This window comes from Heterodontus francisci, chromosome 16, assembly GCF_036365525.1.
Source record: "Heterodontus francisci isolate sHetFra1 chromosome 16, sHetFra1.hap1, whole genome shotgun sequence".
Taxonomy (NCBI): Eukaryota; Metazoa; Chordata; class Chondrichthyes; order Heterodontiformes; family Heterodontidae; genus Heterodontus; species Heterodontus francisci.
Window position 1 is genome coordinate 57,861,871 of NC_090386.1, and position 26,361 is coordinate 57,888,231.

Here is a 26,361-nt window from a genome sequence, read left to right on the forward strand (position 1 = left end):
ATTTTACCGTAATTGCTGGCTCCGGCACGGGTGGGACTCAAACGGATGCGGACTGCGTTCCCACGCTGCGTCTCCTATCCACCGGCATCACGCGCGGGGCAGCCAATTAGCGGCCCCTCTGTGTAACTGAGACCTGAATCGGCTGGTGTGGGTGGGAAGATATACATCATGGGGGGCGGAACCACATCCGGGAATGTCTGACGTAAACCCTTGAAAAATATTTACCTCAATGAAATTGACCAGGTACTCATTCATTGTTTAAAAATCAGCAGTAGTAGTTGTGGTTCACTGAGAGGCTACAGTTCTGTTAGTGCAGAAGGAGTTAGAGATTTAAACACAGATGGAGGAAGTCATGGAGGGGAGAAGCACTCGCTCAGCCCCCCATTTTTCAGATGATTCACTACAGGTCCTCCTTCAGGCGGTTGAGGAGAGGCGTGATATCCTCTTCAACCCAGATGGTAGAAGGCGACCATCGACAGTGACAAAGAGGGCCTGGCTGGAGGTCGCGGAGGAGGTCAGCAGCCGTGGCGTCGTTCGGCGCACATGGATACAGTGCCGCAGAGCGCCTCAATGACGTGCTTCGCTCTGCCTGGGTAAGGGGCATTCCTCATTCATCTAATCGTTATTTTGTCAAGAGGGGGTGTATTTGTATTCATGATGCAATGTGAAACCCCTGGCTGCCTCCTTGCATTGGGATGCAAGATGGGCATATGTGAGATGAACGTTAAGGAGGGATTGATGAGGGCACGCTCAGCAACGGCACAGCAGTTAAAAGCCACATCAATCCATTTGGGTGATTGCGTGAAATGCGCACACAAATGTTTGACCTAATTTTTTTCTTTCATTAGGAAAAGAGGGCACACAACGCCCGAGAGAGGTCCCGGACAGGTGGTGGTGTGGCCTGGCCAGCATTCCTCAGTAGAATGGAGGAGGACGCATTGATGATAGCAGGGGAGGAAGGAGGACGAGCCATAGCAGATGGCGAGGCCGGTGGACATGGCCATGAGAGTGAGTGATCCGGAAAGTGGTGTATTAGTACATTTCGGGAGGGAGGGGGCAGGGTGGGGGAGGTTAATGGGCCAATGTTGTTATGAGTTACTAATGAACATAATTAAGCCCTCAAAAGTCCCATCACACTGATGTGACCATAATGGACTCAAATACATGTTCTCCACTCTGGCTTTCTGATCAATATGATTTTCCCAGCAGGTGACCGACTGCATGGAACAGGAAGCATCTCAGTTGTACCACCATCCACCTCTGAGGTTGAGGAGGGCGCCTCAGAGGGCGCACCGTCACATCCTCACAACGCACCAAGCACCAGCACAGATACAGACACCTCGGTTGGGATTTGCGTGTCTGTGGAATCAATTTCACATCCAGGTGTCAGCACAGCACAGGTGCCGGGCCAGCCACCGGAGGCAGAATCGGCCGATGCCTCACACAGTCGGAGGCAGAATCGGCCGATGCCTCACACAGTCGGAGGAGCATGGGAGGCCAGGCCAGTGCAGGGCAGCAAGCTGATGACATGCCTTTGAGAAAATCGGGAGATGTTGCTGGTGCAGCAAGCGGTCCTTGAAAATCTGGCGGAGCTGCCTGAGACAATGCGCGGAATTAATCAGACTCTGGCTACGTCCATCCAAAGTATGATTTCTGCAATTTTGAACATCTGGCTTCCCCCATTGACAGATTAGCGGCTGCAGTGGAAGGGCCAGTTCTGGATGCACTCCGTGATGTCAGATCGAGTGTGGCCTCCCTGGGCCAGAGCATCAGAGAGCAGAATCTGATGCACTGGCGCCAGGTCGAGGCTGCTCATCCCTCTGATGTCACCACTGAGGATCGTCAGAGCCTCATGAGGGCACAGGGGCAGCAGATCGCATATGGGAGCTCCTCTCAGGGCGCCTCTGATGCATCCTCCAGCTCCTTGCTCCCTCTGCCAGGGACCTGTGATCAGCGAAGTCCCAGGGTGTTACAGGGTACTCATGAGATTTCTCAGGAGAACCCCGAAATGAAGGGGCCCTCACGGCCGCGAGCAAGCAGAGGACGTCTGCCAAAGTCATCACAAGCAGGGCGGCAAACAGTTCAGCCACCTGCCTCTGGTGTGTCTGGTGGCGAGGGGTCATGCACCCGAAAGAGCACTCAGAAAAGATTTAAGAAATCACTTTAGCATCACTAATGGTTCACAGGGTGAATTGAAAGGTTTTTTATTTGAATGTGTTATAAAATATTGTAATAAAATCGGATTCTCTGAGATTTTGTCATGGCTTTCCTGAAGTCAATTCCAACATTGTTGCTCAACAAAAGTAGTTCAACATGTGAGGTCTCACACCTGGGTGGCGTTCCACATGATGTGAAGGATTGCATCGTCGCGTTCTCTCTCCCCGTGAAGGTGAGTGAATTTGCCCTTTCAGAGCCTCACAATTAGTCTTGTCATACAGTAATCCCAATTGTGCGAAAATTTACAGACTCTCAATGGAAACGTCTGCCTCTTAAAGACACCCTTGTCTATCGAGCACTTAGATCCAAATTAAATTCAGCTTCCTCTCCATGACCATCAAGTCAGTGGTGTCCAGCTTCATCATCAGAAACATCATCGTCATCTGATGACACATCGCGATGACACTGATCCTTCTCCAGTGCCTCTGCATTTTCAGTCGCCAGGTTATGCAAGGCACAGCAGACGACAATTATTCTTGCAACCCTTGAAGCTGCGTACTGCAGTGCTGCACCTGAGCGGTCAAGACACCTGAACCTCATCTTAAGCAGGCCTATAGTTTGTTCGATGGTCACTGGTGGCTGCATGGTTCTCATTGTATCGTTCCTCCGCATGACCCCTTGGATTCCTCACTGGTGTCATGAGCCATGTCTTCAGAGGATAACCCCCTGTCGCCAAGTATCCATCCGTCCATTCTGTCTGGAGGCCTGAAAAGTGCAGGTACGTGGGAGTTTCGGAGAATGAAGGCATCATGACAAATCCCAGGGTAACGTGCACACACCTGCATGATTCTCTGACGATGATCACAGATGAGCTGAACGTTCATTGAATGTTATCTCTTGCGGTTAATCAATGCCCCCAACTGACCTGCTGGGGCTCTGAAGGCCACATGAGTACAGTCGATCACGCCCTGTTCCATTGGAAACCCAGATATAGTGCTGAAGCCTCTGGCTCTCTCAGCCTCACAAGTGTTGTCCGCCTTGAACGTGATGAATTGGTTACCACGTTGGAACAATGCATCAGTCACAACCTTGATGCAGTGGTGCGCTGCTGCTTGTGAGACTCCGCACAATTCTGCTGCTGAGGCTTGGAATGAGCCAGACGCATAGAAGTTAAGAGATGTTGTAACCTTTAGAGCGACCGGCATTGGATGGCCTCCAATACAGTTTGAGGAAACATCTACTGCCAACATCTCACAAAGAGATGTGACAGTCTCCCGTGACAGCCGCAGTCTTCTTCTGCACTGGCAATCTGACAGCTGCAGGTAGCTCAGACGCAGCCGGTATGCCCCTCCTGGTGGGTAGGCACGTATCCTGACGTGTTCGCTAACTGGCGACTCTGCCACCTGCTCTCCCTTCCACATCACGATGGTGCACTGGGTCAGCTTGTTGCACGTTCCCCTGCACATTTGTCCTTCTGTCCCTCATTGGGCAAGGTCCTCCTCATCTGATGATCCACCTCCACATTGAACAATTCCCATTGCTGTACTACTCACCAGATGCTCTGACCACAGGTATTAGCTTCCAGCAGTTAGGACTGGCTCACGAGATCCCCTTCCTTTCACCACATAAATCAAAGTTGATGGGTCCCCATCAGCAGTGCAGAACATTCAGATGATTCCTTTAGCACTAGTTGAAAATCACACACCTTGTCAGGATATACAAATAGCATTCGAATTGTTTCAGAGTAAAACTGAAAATTGTACTTCCAACTCCCTCCTGAATCAATGCCTGCTGCCCTTATGTAGCTGCCGGCTGGCCGACACGCCCCACGAGCCGATTTGCGGACGTTAAATCAGACCTCGTGTAAAACTGTAGTCAGTTGCTTTGTAAACGACCTCCATTACCTTTCAGTTACCTGTATCCGGGCGGAGAGCGCAGACTCGCTCACGCCCGACTTCCGACGTTGGTAAAATGAAGTCTGCGCGTAATGACACCGGGGACACGGCCCGACATCATCGCGCTTCATTTTACCATCCGGACGCCTCCAGAGAGACACGTTTAATGCCGGTAAAATTCCGGCCTTTATCTCTCTTAATCCAAACTTTCTTCTCTATTTCATGCTTTTTTAAAACTTGCTTTGACATTGAATTCAGTATTCTAACTGACACTTCCTGGTTTAGACTCTGCATTGCTCATTAATGATTCTTCAATCTGATTGGTTAAGGAGATACATAGTTGTTTGCACTGTTCACACAGGTCCCAGATGCCCTGTAGAGGTTGCAGGGCTGGTTGGATGATTGGCTGACAGGAATTTGCCATGCAAGAGCCTGTAGAAAGTCTGTGGGCTAGTGCAAGCTAATAAACAGCTCGTGTGTTTGCCGCTAGCAGCAAAATCCGGCCAATTATTAATTAATCTTTTCTTTTTCATAGTTTTGACTATGTTTCTTTTTCAGCATTGTTTGTCGTTAATATGTTACTTGTCAAGCTCGTTTCGCTAAAAGATCCTTTGAGAATAAATAAGTACCGAAAATGGCAAATCAACAATTGTGTATCAATCAGGGTACGAATAATGGCGCATAAAACGATGAATGGCTAGGACGGAGAAAATATAATGAATGGGAGAAATGTAACGTCTCTAAATACTCCTGACAGGCGCAAAATGCAAAATATTAGTGTGTGTGCATGTGTAACAGCTGACTGAGTTATCTGGATAATTGCAGACAAAGGTTTTATGGTCCTTAAAGTGATGATAGGCTGAAAGTAGTCTCCAATGAAACATGTGCAGTTGTTGAATTGCCATACCCACAGTGCTCATATTGGCTTCAATGAGTGAATAATAGGTGAGCTGCACCTTGAACTACATATTTCTCTCAAGGAGGTTAACAAAAATAAGCCTCATTCTTATTGAAGCACTAGATTCTACACAGTGACTGGAATTACCATTCACTCTGTGTATCTGCTTAAAGCTGCCAATTCTCCTTGTAAATAACACGATTAAAGTGGTAGGTTTCATTTTATATGTTTTGCCTCTGTAGCACTGTAATGAGTCTCATTACTTTGACTTCACAACCACTGGTCATCACAATAACCAGTTGCTAGACATCCACTTATGTCAGAGTAATTCTACGAAGAGTACAACTGTTATGAAAGTAAAACAGGCGTGCCTTTATATAGCACCATTCATGACCTCAGAATGTCCCAAAATGTTTTACAGGAAATGAAGAACTTTTTGAAGAGTAGTCACTGTTTTAGTGTAGGAAACTCGGCAGCCAGTTTGCACACAGCAACATCCCATAAACAGGAATGTGATAATGACTAGATAATTTTTTTTGTTTAGTGCAGTTGATTGAGCAATTACATATAGGCCAGGTCACCAGGGAGAACTTTCCTACGCTTCTTCGAAATAGTAGCCTGAGGTTCTTTTATGTCGACCTGAGAGAGCAGGTAGGAATTCAGTTTAATGTCTCATCCAAAAGATGGCACCTGTGACAGTGCAGTACTTCCTCAGTACTGTCCTGGAGTGTTAGCCTCAATTGGGACTTGAACCCACAGACATAGAAAATTGGAGCAGGAGTAGGCCATTTGGCCCTTCGAGACTCCTCTGCCATTCATTATGATCATGGCTGATCATCCAACTCAGTAGCCTGTTCCGGCTTTCACCCCATACCCTTTGATCCATTTAGACCTAAGAGCTATATCTAACTCCTTTTTGAAAACATTCAATGGTTTGGCCTCAACTGCTTTCTGTAGTAGCGAATTCCATAGGCTCACCTCTCTCTGGGTGAAGAAATTTCTCTTCATCTCAGTCCTGAAAGGTTTACCCCGTATCCTTAGACTATGACCCCTGGTTCTGGACTCCCCCACCATCGGGAACATCCTTCCTGCATCAAGCCCTGTCAGAATTTTATAGGTTTCTATGAGATCCCCCATCACTCTTCTGAACTCCAGCGAATATAATCCCAACCAACTCAATCTCTCCTCATATGTCAGTCCCGCCATCCCAGGTATCAGTCTGGTAAACCTTCACTGCACTCCCTCTATAGCAAGAACATCCTTCCTCAGATAAGGAGACCAAAACTGCACACAATATTCCAGTTGTGGTCTCACCAAGGCCCTGTATAATTGCAGCAAGACATCCCTGCTCCTGTACTTGAATCTTTTCTCTATGAAGGCCAACATGCCAATTGCCTTTTTTACTGCCTGTCGCATCTGCATGCTTACCTTAAGCGACTGGTGTGTGAGAACACTCAGATCTCGCTGCATATTCCCCTCTCTCAGTTTACAGCCATTCAGATAATAATCTGCCTTCCTGTTTTTGCTACCAAAGTGGATAACCTCACATTTATCCACATTATGCTGCATCTGCCATGCATTAGCCCACTCACTCAACTTGTCCAAATCACCCTGAAGCCTCTCTGCATCCTCCTCACAACTCACCCTCCCACCCAGTTTTGTGTCATCTGCAAATTTGGAGATATTACATTTAGTTCCCTCATTTAAATCATTAATGTATATTGTGAATAGCTGGGGTACTAGCACCAATCTCTGCGGTACCCCACTAGTCACTACCTGCCATTTGGAAAAAGATCCATTTATCCCTACTCTTTGTTTCCTGTCTGCCAACCAATTTTCTATCCATCGCAATAACCTGCCCCAATCCCATGCGCTTTAATTTTACATGCTAATCTCTTATGTGGGACTTTGTCGAAAGCCTTCTGAAAGTCCAAATAAACCACATCCACTGGCTCCCCCTCATCAACTCTACGAGTTACATCCTTGAAGAATTCTAATAGATTTGTCAAGCATGTTTTCCCTTTTGTAAATCCATGCTGACTCTGTCCGATTCTACCACTGTTTTCCAAGTGCTCTGCTATAAAATCTTTGATAATGAACTCTAGAATTTTCCCCACTACCGACGTCAGGCTGACTGGTCTATAATTCCCTGCTTTCTCGCTACCTCCCTTTTTAAATAGTGGGGTTACATTAGCTACCCTCCAATCTGTAGAAACTGTTCCAGAGTCTATAGAATCTTGGAAGATGACCACCAATGCACTATTTCTAGGGCCACTTCCTTAAGTTCTCTGGGATGCATACCATCAGGCCCTGGGGATTTATTGGCCTTCAATCCCATCAATTTCCCCAAAACCGTTCCTCTACTAATACTGATTTCCTTTAGTTCCTCCCTCTCACTAAATCCTGTGTTCCCCAACATCTCTGGTATGATATTTGTGTCCTCCTTTGTGAAGACAGAACCAAGTATGCATTTAGTTGGTCAGCCATTTCTTTATTCCCCATAATAAATTCCCGTTTCTGACTGTAAAGGACCTACATTTGTCTTCACCAATCTTTTTCTCTTCACATGCCTATATAAACTTTTACAGTCAGTTTTTATGTTCCCCACAAGCTTGCTCTCGTACTCTATTTTCCCCTTCTTAATCAATCCCTTGGTCCTCTTGGTTAATATGCTACTTGTCAAGTTTGTTTTGCTAAAAGTTCTTCTGACTCAGGGCTGAGAGTGCCACTAACTGAGCCACAGCTGAAACAGTAGCAGAAACGCTTCTCCAAATAAATTGGGCTGAAGAGTGCAGCGAAAGCTGTTGCAAACAATGTCTATCCCTAAAGTTATGAAGTTAATGGACTTTTAGATGATGTACACCCCAGCTCTTCCCTCATATTTAGACTAAAATATTGTGTACCTGTATGCAAGGCTAGGTTTATGTATCTGTCAATATAAAATATGCTTAATTTTTGCTCAAGCTTAGAAAAGGCCTTGAACTAATTGGAGCCCCAATCAGTTTCAATCTAAACTTTTATTTCCTCAATCATTGATTGTGAAGATAAAGATGCTCTGACAGATTCCTGTCGCTATTTCTGTCTAATTCCTCTCCCCATTCACTGTTATGAAAGTGCTTTCATTTTTAAAATATTTTTTGAGGACTCGTGTTTAGAAATTGTGGAAATTGATTCATTTGAAAGACTGAAGAGATTCCACAGATGCTGGACTTTGTTCTTTTTAAAAGGTCACGGGAAGGACTTGGGTCTTGGGAATTTGTTTAAAACCAAATGCTTACTGGAAGTCACATGTCTTCAGCTAAGTAAACTGCAGGAGCCTTGGTGACCAGGGGAGTTGTTTACAAAAAAGTGGCATGTCAAAGGTATGGTGGTCAAGAATTGGTTTTGTTTTTGGATATTGTTTTGAGTCAATTGGGGATCAGCTTGCTAAGAGAGAAGCCACCAACTCATCCTATTCCACCTCTTTGAGAAACCCTGAGAATCCAGTATGATAGCTGAAACTCCTGTGCCGTGATTCTCCTGGAAAGCCTGCCAGACCAATCCTCAACGTTGCCTGAAAAGAACTGCTCCAAAAAGATCCCAGTGACAGCATCTACACTTATTTGGACACCAGAATAAGGGACCACCTGAGAACATACCATATCGTATCCTTTTCCTTGAAGAATTAACACGTTTTTAGCCAACTTTTTTTTGTCTTATTTTGTAGAGATCTCTGCAGAGAAAACGCCTTTATTGTTTCTTTAATCGGTGTGTGTGAGTGTGTCTGTTGGGTTAATTTAGAAGGGGACTTTCATATTTCAACCTGTGTGTTAATAAGCTTTGCATCTTTATTGAATAAGTCCTGTTTTATAATAAATTGATAATTCTGTTGTTTGTTAAAGAAACCTGGTTGGTGGATTTTATTCTGAAACTAAAATAGATAAAGTATGGTGATTGGCCGTATCGGTAAATGGGTAAAATATTTAAATATATTTTGTGACCCGTGGAGAAATGGAACTCAAGAAATACAGTGCACTCCTCCAGCCTCAGTCATAACATCATCCATAAAAATAGAATACTTTGCATCAACGTCACAGGCAGCAATGTCTGTACATGGTTTGATTTTAATGAAATACAGGTAGTAGGTTGTTAGTTTGATGAAAGTGTTGGGACAGCTTATTGAAAAATGTGAATTGCATTGATTCACATTTTAACTGATACAGCAATTTTATCTAAAGTGCAGGAGTGAATGAGTAAGAACTGAACTAACCCTACCCCTTTGTAATTTTTGCTTTAAATTGCAAGTGTTAATAGATTGATATCAGACATTTTATTAAAGTAATTAACAGTATGCTCAACAAATAAGTGTAGGGATCTGAAAATTGTTGGATACTTTAGTGGTGGTTTGCTGATGAAGAGGAAACAGAGTCTGTAAATCAGCTTAGTTACAATTCATTTTGGTAATTATTACTTTCAAGTATTAAATATTGGTCGCAAAACGTCATTTATATTCGGGAGCAATTCAGAGTTTCTTCCATTTAATAAACAGTATCCACCTAGTATTGGTCTATAGTGATCGATTTGAAACAGTAGTTGAATTTCTTTTGTGCAAAATAGAAATATTTTCATAAAATAAAACTCTCCTGTTTATTAAAGGTTCACAACGGATGACTAAAAAGTAATAGAATTTAAATACAGATTTTTAGATGCTGAAGAACTAGACGAGAGAGCACATTTTCAATTTTATTTAATTTTGTCACCAGGAACAAGTGAATCAGTGAAATAACGTAAAGTAATTTTTTTTAGTTATTTCCTTAATCTTTTGTTAATAAATGCAGAAAATACACAACTCAACTCAAAATACCGATGTATGGTTGATGAAAAACTAACTGAGCTAAATTTACTTATTGATATGAATAATTAGAAACTATTAATGTTGAAGTGTCAGCTTTAAATGAAAGTACTAGGTATTGCCGATGGCATGGTAGAAAGTATAATGGCATTTGGCTGTGCTGATTCTGATTTGGCACTAATTTCGCTGTGACCTATTTGAATTAGAAATGCAGGATATTTTGGAGTAGTTAGCAATGGCAAAATTAGTGCATAAAATGACAATTTGCAGCATCTGTCACCAATTTCACTGCTAATAATATGGGATTTTTACTGGTTGCTAACAGCCAAACCATGTGTTCAGAGAGTTTAAGAAAATAATCTGAGGTATGGATTTGATTTCCAATGATTTGCTCAAGCCTTGTAGTTACTGTTGTTCTATTCTAGAAAGCCAATTGGTGGAAGGATACAACCGGAGCAAATCTTTACACACTTTTATATTTATTTACAGAGTTACACATATAAGCATACACCTCCGAACTCAACAACCAGTTTTAGTCTATTTATAAAGGGCTCAGTTGAATTCCCAGTTTGTTTTCACCACTTGTATCCAATTAATCGACAATTAACAGTCTGTTTTAACAAGAAAGCATTAAGGTTAAGATGCTGTGTTTTAGCGCTCCTTGCCTGGCATCTAAAACAATGTGTTTCCTCTACTTTTTACCTTGTAGCTTGGGCTATGGTTGATGGTGCATCAAACATTCATCCACGGAAATCCTACAATGAGAAGACACCCACAGTAATTGTCTCCAGATCCCACGCAGGAGCAGTGACGTCTTACAGCAAAGGAGCTTTTGGAAATGACACCATCATTATCCCTGCAGGCGGGGCAGGTGGGTCATCCCATGTAATAAATCTAGATTGATTCTCTTCCCTCCCTTCCATAGATTGGTTCACTAGTATTGATGACAATGTCAATATCACTCATGTAGATAAATACAAAAATTGTCTCTTTTTCAAACAAAATGCTTAGTCTTGTTGGAAAACAAAACAATTTGACATATTGCATTATAGTTGGGGCTCTATTTTCCAAAATCCACCCATGTATGGTTAGGGTAGGACATCTACCCCTGTGATCCCAGGCTAGTTTTACCTCTGGGCCCCTGGTGGGATCTCTTCTTTCAAAAGGAAGCCTACTGCAGAGGAGGAGAAAATGAGGCAGTGCTGCAGCAGGACTCTTCTTTGGCCTCCTTATCTCGAGAGACAATGGGTAAGCGCCTGGAGGTGGTCAGTGGTATGTGGAGCAGCGCCTGGAGTGGCTATAAAGGCCAATTAGAACATTACAGCGCAGTACAGGCCCTTCGGCCCTCGATGTTGCGCCGACCTGTGAAACCATCTGACCTACACTATTCCATTTTCATCCATATGTCTATCCAATGACCACTTAAATGCCCTTAAAGTTGGCGAGTCTACTACTGTTGCAGGCAGGGCGTTCCACGCCCCTACTACTCTCTGAGTAAAGAAACTACCTCTGACATCTGTCCTATATCTATCACCCCTCAACTTAAAGCTATGTCCCCTCGGGTTTGCCATCACCATCCGAGGAAAAAGACTCTCACTATCCACCCTATCTAACCCTCTGATTATCTTATATGTCTCTATTAAGTCACCTCTCCTCCTCCTTCTCTCCAACGAAAACAACCTCAAGTCCCTCAGCCTTTCCTCGTAAGACCTTCCCTCCATACCAGGCAACATCCTGGTAAATCTCCTCTGCACCCTTTCCAAAGCTTCCACATCCTTCCTATAATTCTAGAGTGACAGGCTCTTCCACAGGTGCTGCAGAAAAATTTGTTTGTCGGGGCAGTTACACAGTTGGCTCTCCCCTTGCGCTTTTGTCTTTTTTCCTGCCAACTGCTAAGTCTCTTCGACTCGCCACACTTTAGCCCCGCCTTTATGGCTGCCCACTAGCTCTGGCGAACGCTGGCAACTGACTCCCACGAGTTGTGATCAATGTCACAGGACTTCATGTCGCGTTTGCAGACGTCTTTAAAGCGGACTGAAAAACACCAAAGACTATGGTACTGCTTTGACTGAAGACTTCAGGCTGGACTGATACCTTCAATAGCTAAGTGTCTAAGTCAATTTGGAAGTAGCAAAAGCTATTATTAGGCTATCTCCCTCCATCATCCCAGGCAATACTGCCTTCTGATTGGTTGGTGGAGTTGCGGATAATGATGAGGATTGTCAGAGGATACAGCAGGATATAGATCGGTTGGAGACTTGGGCGGAGAAATGGCAGATGGAGTTTAATCCGGACAAATGTGAGGTAATGCATTTTGGAAGGTCTAATGCAGGTGGGAGGTATACAGTAAATGGCAGAAGCCTTAGGAGTATTGACAGGCAGAGAGATCTGGGCGTACAGGTCCACAGGTCACTGAAAGTGGCAACGCAGGTGGATAAGGTAGTCAAGAAGGCATACAGCATGCTTGCCTTCATCGGAAGGGGCATAGAGTATAAAAATTGGCAAGTCATGTTGCAGCTGTACAGAACCTTAGTTAGGCCACACTTAGAATATTGCGTGCAATTCTGGTCGCCACACTACCAGAAGGACGTGGAGGCTTTGGAGAGGGTACAGAGGAGGTTTACCAGGATGTTGCCTGGTCTGGAGGGCATTAGCTATGAGGAGAGGTTGGAAAAACTCGGATTGTTTTCACTGGAATGACGGAGGTGGAGGGGCGACATGATAGAGGTTTACAAAGTTATGAGCGGCATGGACAGAGTGGATAGTCAGAAGCTTTTTCCCAGGGTGGAAGAGTCAGTTACTAGGGGACATAGGCTTAAGGTGCTAGGGGCAAAGTTTAGAGGGGATGTGCGAGGCAAGTTTTTTACACAGAGGGTGGTGAGTGCCTGGAACTTGTTGCCAGGGGAGGTGGTGGACGCAGATACGATAGCGACGTTTAAGAGACATCTTGACAAATACATGAATAGGAAGGGAATAGAGGGATATGGGTCCCGGAAGTGCAGAAGGTGTTAGTTTAGGCAGGCATCAAGATCGGCGCAGGCTTGGAGGGCCGAATGGCCTGTTCCTGTGCTGTACTGTTCTTTGTTCTTTGATGGTTTCTAGGGTTGCTAGAGAAAGCAGCAGGTGAGTAGGCAAATTGGGTAGCTGCCTCGCTGCCAGCATTTACATGTATCGAGTGTCAAAGGGGCAGCTTGTGACCTTCCTGGCTAGGGTTGGGGTGGAAACAAGGTCAAAGTAGGGATGCATCTGTGAACTTTGACCCCCATTTTGCCATGATTATCCTTCCTACTTTGGGATGAGATGGAGAAAAATCTTGCCCTTATGTCTCCATGACAGCATAGCTTGGAAACTCTGCCAATACAAGCGTTGAAACCCGATGCTGTCTTTGTGAATTGCTGAACAGTAATGTAACTGTCTAATGGGTGCTCATAATATTCATTAGTGGAGCAATTGTAATCACATCTTGCTCTAGCTAACTGCACTGGGGCATATTTGCCCCACCTGTCAAAGAATGGACTAAATAGCTTTTATCTTTGTTATTTCCAATCTAAAAATAAAATAATGAAGTGCAGTTTAGGAATGTGTAATTTCATTTGTCAAATTGGGGGGTGGGAGGTGGTAAGCCAATCACAACACACCTGTAACAGTAATCCTTTAACACTTCCCAAGCAGCTGCTTATTTACTGAATTGGTACAAATAATAATTGGTAATCGAGTTGTTGAGTTCAGTTTTTATACAAAGTGGCTGAATGGTAAATTTTATGTTCTTTATAACAGCAGGGTTTTTTGACGTTAAATGACTTTTGAAGGTAGGGGGAATGTACTGCAGGAAGAATTTCCATGGGTCACCTCACCCATCACACTGTGTTGATCAATGGTAGAACTTGGTAGAGTACAGTGAAGACAAGTGTCTACCCAATCTGCCGTGCTCTTATGCTTAAAGCTACCAGGGATAGTCCATCAGTGAGAGGAACACATAGTAATGAAAATGGATAACAAACAGGAATTAATGGCACACATTATAGAGATAAACCTTGTAAACACATATACCAGACACTACACAGCATCTATATCTGGCAGTCTCATTCTGTGGTTATGAATTAAAACAACATTAAATTTAAAAGTAAAGAACCTACAAGTTGTCTGCAATAAATATGGAAGTAAAACAAACAATTCCATGATTGTAAATATGTTCAATGGAATGAAATGGGAAGTGGTTTTTAAGTGCCACCTGCCCATTTATCATCTGATAAAATGGGAAGGCAGCAGAGGAAAATCAGGGATGGTGGGATGCTCAGCTGCAATTTTCAAGCAGGCCTGTAAAATGGCACAGCATATACCTACCTTCTTCGGGCAGGGAGCTGTTTAAAAAGCAAATTGGGACCCTGGTTTCAGGACCCTGGTTGTAATTTTGAAGTATGCTGCATCCAGATATGTCAGGCACTGAGAGACCTAAGTAGTAGTCGTTAAAGGGACCAATTATGGCCACTCCACGAAAAGGCCCCAAATCCCCTTTTTTTCTCCCATTTTTATGCCTCAGGAGTTGCAGCAGCACTCCTCCAGGCTCTGCAGAAATACCCACAACTTGCTGCAGGCCCTGTTTGAGCTCTTCCATGATCAGTTCCAATCCCTGCCCCCACCACCACCTCAACTCCTCACTGCCTGCAGGCCCAGCCAGCTTAATATAGGAACAAACCATTTCCCCATCCACCCACAATCAGTGAGCTTCAGTGAGGTGCATGTTTGGCACCCACAGCCTTCCAGCTGCATTCAAATGAGGCCCAAGTGTGAAATGATGCAGGCTGCCCACCAGCCAATGGCAGAGTTTACTGAATAATCTGGGTAACAAACTCCTTACTCAACATTCTGTCTGCCTGCAAAAGCTGCTGGTCTGCTGCTGTGCACCCTTATGCTGCACCTCAATGGCTTGCAACTGCTTATCAATCAAGACAACAGTGAAGTTTCTCATTTTGTGTACCTTCTCTGTGTGACAGTGTAAAACCCATCTTGACCAATCCAAGCACCTAAAGTAAAAGCAAAATACTGTGTGTGCTGGAAATCTGAAATAAAAACAGTAAGTGCTGGAAATACTCAGCAGGTTTCGTAGCATCTGTGGAGCGAGGAACAGAGTTAATGTTTCAGATAAATAACCTTTCATCAGAACTGACAGAGGTTAGAAATGTAATAGGTTTTGAGCAAGTGAAAGGGTGGCGAGGGGAAGAAGAATAAAAGGGAAGGTCTGTGATAGGGAAGAGGGCAGGAGAGATGAAATGACAAAGGTGTCTTGGAACAAAAGGCAAAGGGAGTGGTAATAGTTGCAGTAAGAGGCAAAGCAATTTGTCCAGAGAGTGTGCTAATGGCAGAATAATGAACAGCCCTGTCCAAAAGCAAAAACATGCAAAACAATTTTAAGACCAGGTCATGGCCTGAATGTTGAGTCCAGGAGGCTGTAAAGTGCCTAATCGGAAGATGAGATGCTGTTCCTTGAGTTTGCATTGAGCTTCACTGGAACACTACAGCAAGCCGAGGGCAGAAATGTGGGTCTGAGAGTGAGGTGGTGAATTAAAATAGCAAGCAACCAGAAGCTCGAGGTCATGCTTACTGACTGAGTGGAGGTGCTCCACAAAGCGGTCCCCCATTTTGTGTTTGGTCTCCCCAGTGTAGAGGAGACTGCATTGTGAGCAGTGAATACAGTCCAGTCCTACTCAGCGCCCCCTTCCTAAATTCTTTTTCCAGAACATTGAAGAATGTGTTGGTGCCGTTTCCTGCTCTCGCCCGGAACTGGAAAATGTCATCAACTTTGCTTCCGATTTCCACCCTTCTCTCACCTTCACATGGTTCATCATCGACACTTGCCTTCCCTTCCTCGACTTCTCTGCTCCACTTCTGGGGATGGGCTGTCTACTAGTTTTCATTATATCATTATAAGCCTACTGACTCCCACAGGTATCTCAACTATACGTCCTCACATCCTGCCTCCTGTAAGAACTCCGTTCCATTCTCCCAGTTTTCCCGTCTCCGTTGCATCAGATATGTCTTCCTTTTTCCTCAACCACTGTGGTTGACCGGGCTGTTGACCGTGTCTGACCCATTTCCTGCACTTTTGCCCTCACTCCTTTCCCTTCTTCCCAGAACCGCGGCAGGGTTCCTCTTGTCCTCACTTTCCACCCCTCCAGCCTCCACATCCAAAGAATCACCCTTCACTATTTCTGCCACCTGCAGTGTGATTCCACCACCAAACACATCTTCCCCTCGCCTCCCCTATCAGCATTCGGAAGGGATCGTTCCCTCCGCCACACCCTGGTCCACTCCTCCATCATCCTCAACACCTTGTCCCGTTCCAGTGGCATATTCCCATGTAATCACAGGAGATGTAACATCTCCCCTTTTACCTCTTCCTCACCATCCAAGACCCAAACACTCCTTCCAGGTAAAGCAGCAATTTACTTGTATTTTCAGTTTAGTATACTGTATTCGCTGCTCGCAATGCGGTCTCCTCTACACTGGGGAGACCAAATGCAGATTGGATGACTGCTTTGTGGAATGCCTCTACTCAGTCTGCAAGCTTCACCCTGAGCTTCCGGTTGCTTGGCATTTTAATTCACTGCCTTGCTCTCAATCCCACATTTCTGTCCTTGGCTTCCTGCAATGTTCCAGCGAAGTTCAAAGCAAGCTCCAGGAACAGCTCCTCAACTTCTGATTAGGCACTTTACATCCTTCTGGACTCAACATAGAGTTCAACAATTTCAGAGCATGACATAAACTTGTTTTCATGTTTTTGCTTTCAGACAGAGTTGTTCATTATTCTGCCATTAACACTCCCTCAGAAAAAATGCTTTTTCTTTTACTATAACTATTACCACTCCCTTTGCTTTTTGTTCCATGACATTTTTGTCATTTAATCTTTTCTGCCTTCTGCCATAAAACAGACTTTCCCTTTTATTCTTCTTCCCCCACCCACACCTTCACTTGCTCAAAACCTATTACATTTCTAACCCTTGCCAGTTCTGATGAAAGGTTATTGACCTGAAACATTAACACAGATACTGCCAGACCTGCTATGTATTTTCAGCACTTTCTGTTTTTATTTAAGGCATCTAAAATGTTGCTTCAGTAACTCCATTGATTGCTCAATGTGAATTCTGGTTAACCCAAGTGTCTCAAAATGGCTATTGGGGTATAGAATTGCATAGAGGGATCATTGGCTGTTGTTGCATCATAGCTATTTTTTCTCAGGGCACAACCGAACCTATCCTTCAAAGAGCTGTTGCACTTTTGATTGCCTCAGAGTCAAAACTTCATGTTTACGCCCCAGGAAACATAGATTAAAGTACTGTATTTTCTTGTGTGGGTCACATAATGTTTGTACATACATGGAATAATAGCTCTTCCTTGTAATGTCTACCATAGGATTAATGATGAATACAAAAATGGCTACATGCATATATTTTTTTTTAAATAGTCACTTGGTAGTACAGAACTTGAATGTTGCTGAAAAAAGAGACATGCTGTCGAAGCTTTTCATCTTGCACTCATCAGAACAGATGCAAGAATGCCAAATTTCAAAGGGAGCAATAATTTATACTGCATGAGGAAAGGGTGCTGATTGGTTGGCAAGTCGACTCAGATTGGTAAAGGCATTGCCATGGAGAATGCACCAGGGAACTGTTGTCCCCCACACTTTTGTTTAATCCAAAAATGGCATAATGCCTGGGCTTTTGTCTGCCTTGGACAGGTCCCTGCATATTAATATATGTAGCTTCCAGCAAGGGTAAGTGAGACACATTGCAAGCCCGACTGAGTCTCAAATCTGTTGTTAATGTAATTCTTAGCACACTCGGGATTGTTCAGCATGTGCTGTCCAGTCACAGAATCGCATCTATTGTTGAACATTGTGTTCTGAGTTTTGCAAGTACAGGCTGGTTGAGTGCGGTCAGTACTCTACCTATTGTGAACAGCCGAAGAGATGTGTTGTTTGATATGATCCACGAGTCATTGGGATGTTTGACCTACGTACCTGGCATTGCACCGGCACTGAAATTCATATACCATATTACTCATTTTGTGGTAGGCAGAACGTCTTTTTGGCTTGACGGCAGCATCCTAGAGTCATAGAATCCTGTTAGTAGAAAATACCACTCGTGTTGCTACTGCATAGTAGAAGCGTGAAATGAGATGGTGTTGCCATGGGATCCCCTTCTAAGCCTAGCTCTTGCTAACATTTTTGTCAGTTTCCACGAGAAATGCATTTCCAATTAAATGACCCCTAACCTCCTACCCCTTGCTTATTTCCGATACATAGATGATATGCTTGCTATATTTGAAATTGCAGCTGCGTGTAAGAATTTCCTTACACGCTTTAATACGCTCCATCCCATGCTCAAATTCACCTTTGAAATGGAGCAGTCTAACGAGTTCCCTTTCCTTGATGTGCTAGTTGAGAAATCCACTAATGTGTTCTCTACTACTGTCTATCGCCAGTCTACCTTTACTGGTCAATATACGCATTGGGATTCCTACAGCTCCACACATTAAAATAGGCCCCGAGCCATTTGCAAGCTTGACACCAAAATAGTGTGCATCAAAGCTATCCTGTAGGATAATGGCTACTCCAACCAGATCATTGCTGTTTGTGTATCGCACATACACACAAATGGGCCTAAGGCCACCACTTTTGAACCTGAAAAGTGCCCAGTCTACCTCAAATTATCCTGGAAGGGTAAAGAATCTCAAAAATCTAGCAATAGGTGAAGCTAGCCATTTCACACTGCTACTAGGCAGTAGCAACACGAGTGCTATTTTCCACTGACAGGATGCTACTGTCGAGCCAAAAGGATGTTCTGCCTACCATATAAATGAGTAATGTGGTATATGAATTCCAGTGTCAGTGCAATGCCAGGTACGTAGGCCATACGTCCCAATGACTGGCGGATCATATCAAACTGCACATCCCTTTAGCTGTTCACAATAGGCAGAGTACTGACCGTATTCAACCAGTCCATACTTGCAAAACTCAGAACACAATGTCTAACATTTGATGTGATTCCACGATTGGACAGCACTTGCTGAACAAACCTGAGTGCTAAAAATTATACTAACAACAATTTAAGATTATCAGTCAGGCACGCAATGTGGCTGACTTACGTTTGCTAAGAGCGACATATATTCATACCAGTCCTCTGCAGGCAAAAGGAGCACATCCAGGCTTTGCACCATTTTTGAATTACAAATGTGGGGGACAATAGTTCCCTGGTGCAATTTCCATGCCAATGCCTCCACCAATCAATCAGCAGCCTTTTCCCATGCAATATAAATTGTTGCTCCCTTTGAAATTTTGTATTCTTGCATCTTTCCTGATGAGTGCAAGATGAAAAGCTTTGACAGCATGTCTCTTTTTTCAACGATTTGTTTTAAAATTCATTCATGGAATGTGGGCGTGACTGACGAGATCAACATTTATTACCCATCTCTAAATGTCCTTGAGAAGATGGTGGTGAGCCGCCTATTGAACAGCAGCAGTCCGTATGATCGGCTTGGTACTACTGAGTGTCTTATTAGGTCATTTCAGAGGGCAGTTAAGAGTCAACCGCATTGCTACGGGTTTGGAGTCACATATTGGCTAGCCAGAGGAAGGATGACAGATTTCTTTCCCTGAAGGGCATTAATGAACCAGATGAGTTTTTACAGCAATCCAGTAGTTACATGGTTACCATTACTGTTATGCCAATGTGTTCGGTTGAATGATTTTCTTTGGTCCACTGACTGGAGATCTGACTTTATATGTTTTTTAAGAACATTTTTAAAAAGACAAGGTGCCAGCAAAGTCATCCTTTCAACTTAAGATGGTCACCTAGTTTGCAACACTGTATCCTACATTGCAAAGGACTGTGAGGAGAGAGACAAAATGTCTGCTAATATACCAGCAAGGACCAAGACCCAGGAAGTTTAAAGGAACTACCTGTTCTCTCAGCAAGCAGAGAAATACGCTAACTGCTGTGGTTAAATGAATGAGTAACTGTCATGTGACAAGCCCCTCCCCAACTGTGGTTTTAATCTGGTGTTTTCTCTGCAGCAGAGGAGAAGCAACTGGACTCTGACATGAGCTGACCCTAGGTGGGGGATCCCCCCCCCCCCATCTCTACATTCCAGCTTGAAAACTTTCAAATCCTGTTTGTTGGCTGACCACCTTTGCATACTCCAGCTACAATCAGAAACCCCATTGGAGGAAATCATCTGCCTCACTATTTCCACAAGTCTCCCCAAACCAGTCATCTGCCTCTTCAAACTAAAAGCCTCAGGGCCACCAAATTCAGCTAGAAGCCAGCCAAATTACCAAACTTCACAGACTGTATACCTTTTTAATGTCCTCTAACCCAATTTATCTACCTTTCCCCACTCTGTAACCTACTTGTGTGCATGTAAACCTCTAATGTGTGTATGAGAGTGAACGTTGACATGTTTATAATTTCAGTAGTTCGGTTTAGGGACAATAAAGTGAACCTCTTTCTTTGTTAACTCAAGAAAACTTGTCCAATTGGTTCTTTTTATGATCATAGCAAGTAAGTTATCATCCACTTTAAGAAAGAATTAAACCTGTTGTGGTCCGACAAGAAGAGGGAAAGGAAGGAATCCCTTCAACCCCTCTTCACTTGACGGTAACAAATGCTGATGCTAGATTTTTATTCCAGATTTATGTGATGAACTGAATTTAAATTCCCTAGCTGCCATGCTGGGATTTGAATTCTGGGTTATTAGTCCAGGCCTCTGGACTACTAATTCAGTCACATAACCACGATCCTAATGTTCCCAGTGATGCCACCAACTTGATAAAACTTTAGCTGTCTTTTCTGCTGGCAAATAGGAAGGTTTAAGCAAATAAACATGCGATAGAGGGCTTTAATTACCAGCTTCATGGAGCAAAGTTGCTGAAGAAGCTTGCTCCTGAGAATGAGTCACCTTTGCATGCCTGGAAAGATCCTGTGGCTTAAAAGTTGAGGGCATTGGTGATTTTGCTGCATTGTGATGGTAAACTGCCCCTATAGGTGGTTTTCAATCCAATGTCATATCTTAATCATTGTCTCCCTAAGTCTGACTTTCTTCATTCATTGGTCTCCTCAGGTTCCCAGTATCCGAATTAGTAGATGTTGCATGGGTTAGTTAGTGCCTGCTGTTAGACTCTACAAATAACTGGTGCACCAATAGTCTGGGACAGAAAATTCCTGCATTATTTGCTTGTCTGACACAGAGTTAAATGATACCTTTATGATTATCTCCCACCCTATGTTATTCTGCAAAGATTTTCATGATTGCCCATGCTGTGTGCTGCTCATTAAAAGCCAAATATTTCTTTAGTGCTATCTGTTAACAGATCACACTGACCATGGCTGGCTACATCTTTGCTATTTTTTTAAAACAGAGGAAATTATGACCTGCTGTGTACTATGGAAATTATTATGTGTTTTGCATAATAGAATTAGATTGCAGCAAAGATATTCCAAACATAAGCTACTGTTTGTTTTTTTTTAAATCATAAATACCATGGCCACAGCCACATAGGAGATAAGCAAATGCAACTACATGTAAGTTAAAATAGTCCCATGGCTTTAGATGCTTCATTCCCCTTAATGCTGTTGCTTCAGCAAGGGAAAGGTCTAGCAGATTTTCTTTTCCCTAGGCTTCTGCCAGAGGTTCATTGGACTTGATTTGTGTGAGCCGTGCAGTATCAGACTGATTCACACTCTGTTTGACACTCTTCCCTATGGGAAGGTGCTTCACTTTCCCTGTGTTTGGTATGTGGGATTGAGCACTCCTGTGTGCAATTACAGTCCCATACCTGTGTCATAACCTGCCTGCTGCACAGATATACCATTCACCTCTTATGTCATTAGGATTTGAAGATTTTGGTTCAGATTAGTGTCGGGCAAGCATTCCCCCACCCACCAAAAATGAGAAAAATTAATTTCGCCATATGAACCTTGATTTTAAACTATTGTTGGTGAAGAAAGAACTTGCTTTAAAAAACAATTGGAGACTTTGGCTGGAGAGAGACATTAGCATATCAACAGACAAGTACTTCAAAGAACAAAAGAGCTATTCCCTGCTCCAGTTTAATCCACAATGGACTTTTGATTGCCAGACGTTGAAGGTGGAAAGTCTAGCACTCCAGGTTAACTGCTAAGATGGCTGAATACACAAACAGACGTGGTCAGATCAGTTTGGTCATATGACTGGCTGACTGGTGGAGTTTTTTTGAATTTGAACTTCCAACAGGGATTTTGAATTCAGAAGGCTGTTCGCTCCTGGACTGGAAAAGACCTCTCTCCTGTCTGCTCTCATCTCGCTTACACCAGCTTCCGAGAGAGAAAAGTCTCCTACAGTGAACAAGGTTTAAGAAAGAATACCGGGCCCCAACGAAACGCAAGACCATACCTTCAATCAACGACTACAGTGAGCTCGAAACACAGTAACAAGATATTGCCTAAAACTGGTCTGCGTATCTTTTCCTCTTCTCTTTTCTGTCTCTATTTGCATGCGTGTATCGCGTATGCGTGCTAGTATGGGCGTGGCATGTATCCGTAGGCATCAGAGTTTTTAGTTTATGTTTTAATAAATTTCACTTTTCTTCTTTAAAGCTAAAGAAAACCTGGTGTGCTCATTTCTTTGCCTTATAATTGGAAAGTGGTGAACAAAGATTCACAAAGGGGGAGCTCAGAACAATGTGTCTAAAAATCAAACCTTATTACAATAAGACCAGATGAAGAAAGTAGAAGACCCCTCAACACCTTTCTCACCTGGTCGTAACATTAGCAACATGGCTGCAGTATGTGTTATCTACAAGAGGCACTGTGGCAATTTGCCAAGGCTTCTTTGACAGCACCTTCCAAACCTGTGACCTCTACCACCTAGAAGGATAAGAGCCACAACACTACCTACAAATTCACCTCCAGGTCACACACCATCTTGACTTGGAACTGTATTGTCATTCCCTCACTGTTGCCGGATCAAAATCCTGGAACTCCCTAACAGCACTCTAAGAGTACCTTCACAACACAGACGGCAGCAATTCAAGGAGACAACTCATCATCTTCTGAAAGGCAGTTAGGGATGGGCAATATCTGTCAGCCTTTCCAGCAATGCCCACATACCGTAAATGAACTTTAAAAAGTATCAGGGTTTTGCAGTGGATTATATTCAAATGAAAATAACTATCATGGTAGTTATTAGTTACCCACCATGTGCAACTGAGCTGTTTGTTTGGGCCAGGATTTACAGATGCCATTTTAACCTGCAGCAGGTTCGATGCAGTGTGGGCGAGGCTTGTTAGCATGAGACCTGGGCCATTTTAACTCCAGGGCTTCATTTTAATACTGCAGATCAGTTTTCCATCCAAAGCTGATGAGAATGATTTCAAGGCCAATGGGCAGGAGCAGGAATTGGGGTGGGAACCGGACACCGCCAGGGATCCAAGAAAATGGCCTCATATCAAAGGAAGTGCTCGGACACAATTACAGAGCCACTGCCAGTTGGGGTCAAGAGAGGCATGATTGCAGGAGGAGGAGGTCCACTTTACGGGATGAGGGCATTGCTGGAAAGGCTGACAGATATTGCCCATCCCTAACTGCCTTTCAGAAGATGATGAGTTGTCTCCTTGAATTGCTGCCGTCTGTGTTGTGAAAGTACTCTTAGAGTGCTGTTAGGGAGTTCCACCAAGGAATCCTTTCAAAAATTAATAAATTCACTTACCTCTGCCTGTTTAGGCCATATGACTGCCTCACCTCAGGTTTCACTGGGGCTTTGGATTCTAATGCTCCTTAATTCTAAATTGATATTTGCTTGCTATTTTGGTACTAGGTCAAACAACGTGCTTTTCTGGCATCATGTTATACAGGCGTGAATTATTATACCATTTGTAATCTAAACAGACCTTTCTATTTTTGAGATGAAATTCCATTGGTGATCTTATTTTGACCATGTATATCTTTTGTTTCGATACATAACAGGGTACAAAGTTCTTTCACTTTTGGATACTGGAGAAGACAAACAACCTGACAGCGCAGATTTGTACATCCATGTGACCTTCATTAAGAAATGGGACATTTGCGCTGGTAATGCCATACTGAAAGCATTGGGAGGTCAGATGACAACAATTGAAGGAGATGCTATCGATTACAGTGACTCACCCTCCAATAGTGGTGGACTTATAGCAACTATTGGGATGGATCACCAAGCTCTGCTTAAAAGATTACCTGATCTTAAAAGTCTTGTTCCTAAAATGAAGACTTGAATGAAATGGAGGAAAACCGTGTCCTTCCAGTTGTGCTCGCTTTGATAAACCTTTAAAAATTCATGATCATAACCTACACTATATTTCACAAATAATGTGGTTGGATTTCTTCCCCATTGACTGCGAGAAAAATCCACACAGGTCTCAAAAGCAGTTTTTGTTATTCAAATGACTAAAAATAAGAACAACCCCTCTGTAATTCCCTAAAAACATTATTGTAAAAAGTGGACTCTCATTGCACCATGTTTAATTGGCTGACCCATATCCCATTGGCCCCTCTTTTTACGTATGGAATTACTGTTAAGTGAGGAATTCCTGTCACTGTTGTATTTTAAAGTTATAAATCAGTATAGCAGGGTAAACTATTTACTGCTAAACTATTGTCCCTAATAGGAAATGTTTTGGTGGCCATTTTCTTTAATATATTGGTGTAAGAACTCACTGTGACAGAATAATTCTCCATATGATGAGCTTCTGATCTCACCTGGATCTTCTGGGCAGTTGATATGCAGAGAGGTGAGGGAGGCATAATTGGTAGACAAATGGTCAGGGCTGTATCACACATATTTTAGAATATGGTTAAGGAACAAAATAAGTCACCTCCTACCCTCTTGGCTGGGGAATGATGTGTAGCATAAAAAAATTCTGTGGGGGCCGGGTGTCAAAGAAGAGTGGGAGAAGTATTTCACTCCCAAAGCAACAGTGTGGTGAGTATAGTTGGAATTTAATTGCCTGCTTTCTACAAAACCATTGATCAGACCAAATTAAATTCTATAGCCAGCCTTCCTGCTGTAGGGGAAATGCATTGATCTCTTCTGAAGAGCAATTTCATGTCCCTGACTGTAGATATTGCATTTTATCACCCTTGCATAAAATGTAAAATACAATTTTCCTATAAGTTTCTCTTTTCTGAAATTGTGGGTTTTTTAGCATCTCGCTGAAGACTGCAGTTATTAATGCCATGCAGTGAATGGGTCCTCCTTTGGGCTATAGCTGATAGGTTTAGTCTGATCTTGATGATCTCAGAAATGCTGATGGAATAGCAGATGAAACTGATCATTTGTGAGTGTGGTCCTCTAAATCAAATTAAGATTTTTTTTAAAAAATCACCTTTTAGTATCCAATAAAAACTTTCCAAAATTGAAGTGCATGTTTCAATTGGATTTTTCATTCTCTTTCTTGAAGGTGAAGAACGGCTCTGTTTGTATATATTTTAAAATATTATATAATTTTGTTTGTGTTAAATCAAAGTGGGGCAATTAAGAGGGATAACTTCAATACTCTTTGCAGATTTACAGTAGAATTTCTGTACCAAGCTCACAAAGGAGCTTACTGTTTGTTCTGCAAAACATACCAGTACTTGCACTGTGTAGTTTGAGTAATGTTATGGGTGACTCCATGATGCGGCACTCCCAAGGAGCACATCTTAGTAAATCACTTCCACCCAGCCAGTGATTTTCTATCCATTGAAATTAATTGATGGAAAATCATGAGCTGGGCACCCATTATTTTCCAAAAGGCATGTGCTGTGAACACCACCGGATTGTGGAAATATACAGATTTCAATACAACCCTCAAAATCACTACAATTATGCTAGTCATTGGAGAATTGGGTTAGAACATGTTCGCTCCGAAAGCCCAAAGAATGTCTTGTACTTGTTTTATTACGTGACCTTGATTCAGTTGCTTTCCTTTTTTGTTATTGGTTGATCGCATTCCTTCAGCTGAAACTGAACACTTAGCCAAGAGTATAGCAATATAAAGCTAACTTGAATCTGGGTCTCCCAGTCACATGCACAGCAGACAACAAATACTCCTCTCGCTCTGTTTAATAATAAATCAGATGGTGTCTGTCACTGGGGAATAATTAGCTTTAGAAGAATCACATGATTGAATATTTTTGAACTATATTCATGATTTTTAAATAATTATAGCAGAACCAATTTCATCTTGTTACCTGATTTTAAGGTTGTATGTCAGATTGTTGTAATTGCACTAATAGGTTACATTTTTTTAGAGGCTGGGTTATTTATAAAATTTGGAAAAATCGAAAATAAAAGACTAGAATAATTTGGTGTGGTCTTTGATTTTTATGTGACTGCTGATACATAGGAAATATGAGCTGACTTTGGTACTTGTAATACTGAAGATGAGCATGTATTCTCTTCCATAATAAAACCAGAAAATACTGAAAATGCTCAGCACGTTAAACGGCATCTGCGGAGAGGACAACAGTCAATGGGTTGCATTTTAAGTAGCCCTTGACAGCGAGATCCAGGCGGGGGTGCCTGAAGAT

General features: G+C 43.0%; 1 protein-coding gene across 1 annotated transcript in view; it reads left to right on the forward strand.

Moving 5' to 3' along the window:
* Positions 1–26,135, forward strand: part of LOC137378112 (inositol monophosphatase 3-like) — a 47,657-nt gene extending 21,522 nt beyond the window's left edge. The window contains exons 4-5 of the mRNA XM_068048212.1: positions 10,491–10,652; positions 23,782–26,135. Coding sequence (XP_067904313.1) covers positions 10,491–10,652; positions 23,782–24,065 — 446 coding nt within the window. The 3' untranslated portion in view covers positions 24,066–26,135. The remainder of the gene's footprint in view (positions 1–10,490; positions 10,653–23,781) is intronic.
* The last annotated feature ends 226 nt before the right edge of the window (positions 26,136–26,361 follow it).